At 34.4% G+C, this 3,067-nt stretch overlaps 1 protein-coding gene across 1 annotated transcript in view; it reads left to right on the plus strand.

Moving 5' to 3' along the window:
* LOC109834191 overlaps positions 1 to 3,015 on the plus strand; it is a 5,375-nt gene extending 2,360 nt beyond the window's left edge. The window contains exons 5-6 of the mRNA XM_020402131.1: positions 1,948 to 2,028; positions 2,711 to 3,015. Coding sequence (XP_020257720.1) covers positions 1,948 to 2,028; positions 2,711 to 2,767 — 138 coding nt within the window. The 3' untranslated portion in view covers positions 2,768 to 3,015. The remainder of the gene's footprint in view (positions 1 to 1,947; positions 2,029 to 2,710) is intronic.

The raw sequence follows: 3,067 nt of genomic DNA on the forward strand, positions 1-3,067 counted from the left end.
AAGGTTAACATGCAAAAAATTATAGGGGTGGAACTGCAGCCTTACACATGTATATGCATTCGTGAGAAACTAGAATTCAGAATCAATAGTTTTCTGTTGTAGTTAATTGGACTAAATTTATGGAAAGCCTTATAGCCTTTAAATAATTATATATGTTAGTAACGTATATAAACCTGATTCAAAGGAAATAAAGGTAACATATATGAACCAAACCACAAAAGTTCTGGTTTAAAGGCATTATTGTTAGTCTTATATTAATAAAATTGATGGATGTAGATGCATATTAGTAAAAATATAGATATAGATATTTATATTACACACATGTATGTACATACTTCCATATACATACGTACATATATACACAAGCATACACACACATAGTATATTAGTAAAGGGCATGTTTGGCAACCTTTGAAAATGGGTCAAGGTTTGAACCTGATCTCCATTTTAGGAATTTTTTTGGGGGTAAGACTGGACCAACCTAGGCCAAAAAAACCCTTACTATACTGGTTTTTTTTTATGCAACCTCCCCCACATGGATTAAAAAAGAAGCAGTTATTCTCAAAAACTGGGTCAGGGTCGGTCCTGGCACAATTTTCCAATTTTGAGAGGGTTGCCAAATATACCCTAAGACATGAAAATGAACTGGATTATTCCATTCAGTTCTGCTTCCGTTCTTAGTTTTCTTCATTTTGTTTGTTTCACAAAAATGGAACAATGCTGACTAAGAACTCCCCAAGTTAGAGATACCTTCCAGTGAAATAAAATGACAGAACCAACATTGCCAAGTTCCCGGTACAAATATGAGAATGTGGTACGCTGCTTTTGGTGATACATAATATGAAGATGGTAGACTTAACTGGATCCATATTTGGGATCATAGTCCATTTAGACTACTACTAGGTTTTTGATTATTATGCATGTACAATTATGTGCATGTATATGGACAAGAAATTTACATATACATTTGAAGATACATCAAATCAAGTATTATGATAATAGAATTTAACATATTTCAGAAAATACAAAACAAAGTACTATCGTCACAATACAACTCTAATGGCTTTAATCCTTCAACTTTAAACCCATACTGTTTCCGAAAATCACAGATAACCATGAAGAAAAGGCTAAATACAAGCCCTGAATACAGTGCTCTTTAATCAATTAATAGTCAGTTCAATGATGCACTGTGAATCAGGGTGCATGAATTAGACTTATAGCTCAAGAGGGGTTAGAATGAATTATGTAACAGATAGAAGATCCACTTTGTTTTATCTAGTGCAATAAAAACCAACAAAATACTTGTTGGTAGGACAGGGCTTTAGTTAAAATGTGGTGAAGGTGATTGGAGGACAGCCTAAGTAATCATGAATGATGTAAAGTTCAAAAGGATACATTAGATGTCAGTTTAACCAATGCACATTTATGTATTGACCCCAAACATTTGAAAATAAAGGCTTTGTTGTTGTTGTCTTTCATTGTTTTTCAAGCAGCCTGATTAGCCCTTCATCCATTTTGGTTTGAAGAAAAGAATCGGCGTGATAGTTAATCTCATCTTAGTTGTTTCGGGATGTCTATTAGTTGTTTTTAATATCATGTATTTTTTTGAGAATTTCCATGTTTGTTCTTTCCATTTATTTTCAATGTCTTTGTTTCTCTCATTCTTAGTGATGGTCCTCACTATATCATGATATTGTGGCCTGTATATGCCAAGGGAGACTCAGTTGTTACTCAGAAAATTATCAGTGTTACTTTAGCATATGAGATATATGGTCATCAATTAATTAACAGAATTGAAAAGCCTAAGTGGCTGGCTTGACTTCTTGTTGACTACTCTATTGGTAGCCATGTTATTTGCTTTGTTTCTTTTTCACTTGGTTTCAAAACAATTTAGAATTATTTAAATGCTGTAGGCATTTATATTATGGCTTTACAATGCATATACAGGGTGTATTGTGCATTGGCTTCCTGAAGCGTGCACGCCAGCATAAGGAAATCACAAGAGATCAAGCAGCGAAAGATTTAGAGGTAGGCTGTATCACTTTACAAGCTAATATTTCTTATGCTTTAATGTGATATCTGATCTTCTGAATTACACGGGATTTTTATTTATGTTGACATTTGTGCCTTATTCACCAATGACTGACGGTTTACCTGACCTGAGAATCGTATATTAATTATTTTTTCTCACCTTATACCATCTACCCTGACTTGTAACCGACCCCTACCTTAATACATCCTTTTGAACAAAGACAGATTACCCCCGAATTCCACCATGCTTCATTACGGGGTAGAAGCTTTTCTCTAAAATACATGTCAATAGCCAGCTCTCAATGTTTCAGCCTTCCATCAAAAGCAAACAGAAAACCAGTAACTTCAATATGCGATGCATCTATCCGGATTACATTTCCTGTAAAGCATCCTACTTTTCTCTATCTTCTGCTGTTATGTTTACCCCCCTCCCCACTCACTCAAAAAAGACAAAAGAAAAACACACGCACGCACACACAAAGTCCCCCCCCCCCCCCCCCAAAAAAAAAAAAAAAACAAAAAAAACAAAAAAAACAAAAAAAAAACAAAAAAAAAAAATGAAAACAAAAAACAAAACCAAATTGAAAAAATAAAACAACAAAACATGATTCTTTTTCTTGCAAAATCATCAGAAGGGTTATATGAATGATCTTTAAGAGTTTCTTCGGGTCAATTGCAGGAACTCGAAAGGCGCAGGGAAGAACTTGAAGCAATGCTAATTGGAGAAAGAGTTTAAGAAGCGCATGCAACTTTAGGTTACCCCAGTGTCCAATCATACAATACAAACAGGGGGATTATCTACCTGTGATCCCCTGCTTCAGTTAATTTGCTTCTTCCATGGGGCTCCAAGAGGTTAAAGTTTAGGCCTTGTTTCATGTATAATATGTACATATATTGCTGAATGGCAAAATGCACTACTTGTTTAAGGTTTGAGATAGACTCTCTGGAAGCAATAGAATTCCATCGGCTATTCAGAGAAGAAAATTTTGAGGCAGTAATATAACTGTCAAAAAAAAAAAAAAAAAAAAAAAAAACC

This window comes from Asparagus officinalis, chromosome 3 (assembly GCF_001876935.1).
Source record: "Asparagus officinalis chromosome 3, Aspof.V1, whole genome shotgun sequence".
Classification (NCBI taxonomy): Eukaryota; Viridiplantae; Streptophyta; class Magnoliopsida; order Asparagales; family Asparagaceae; genus Asparagus; species Asparagus officinalis.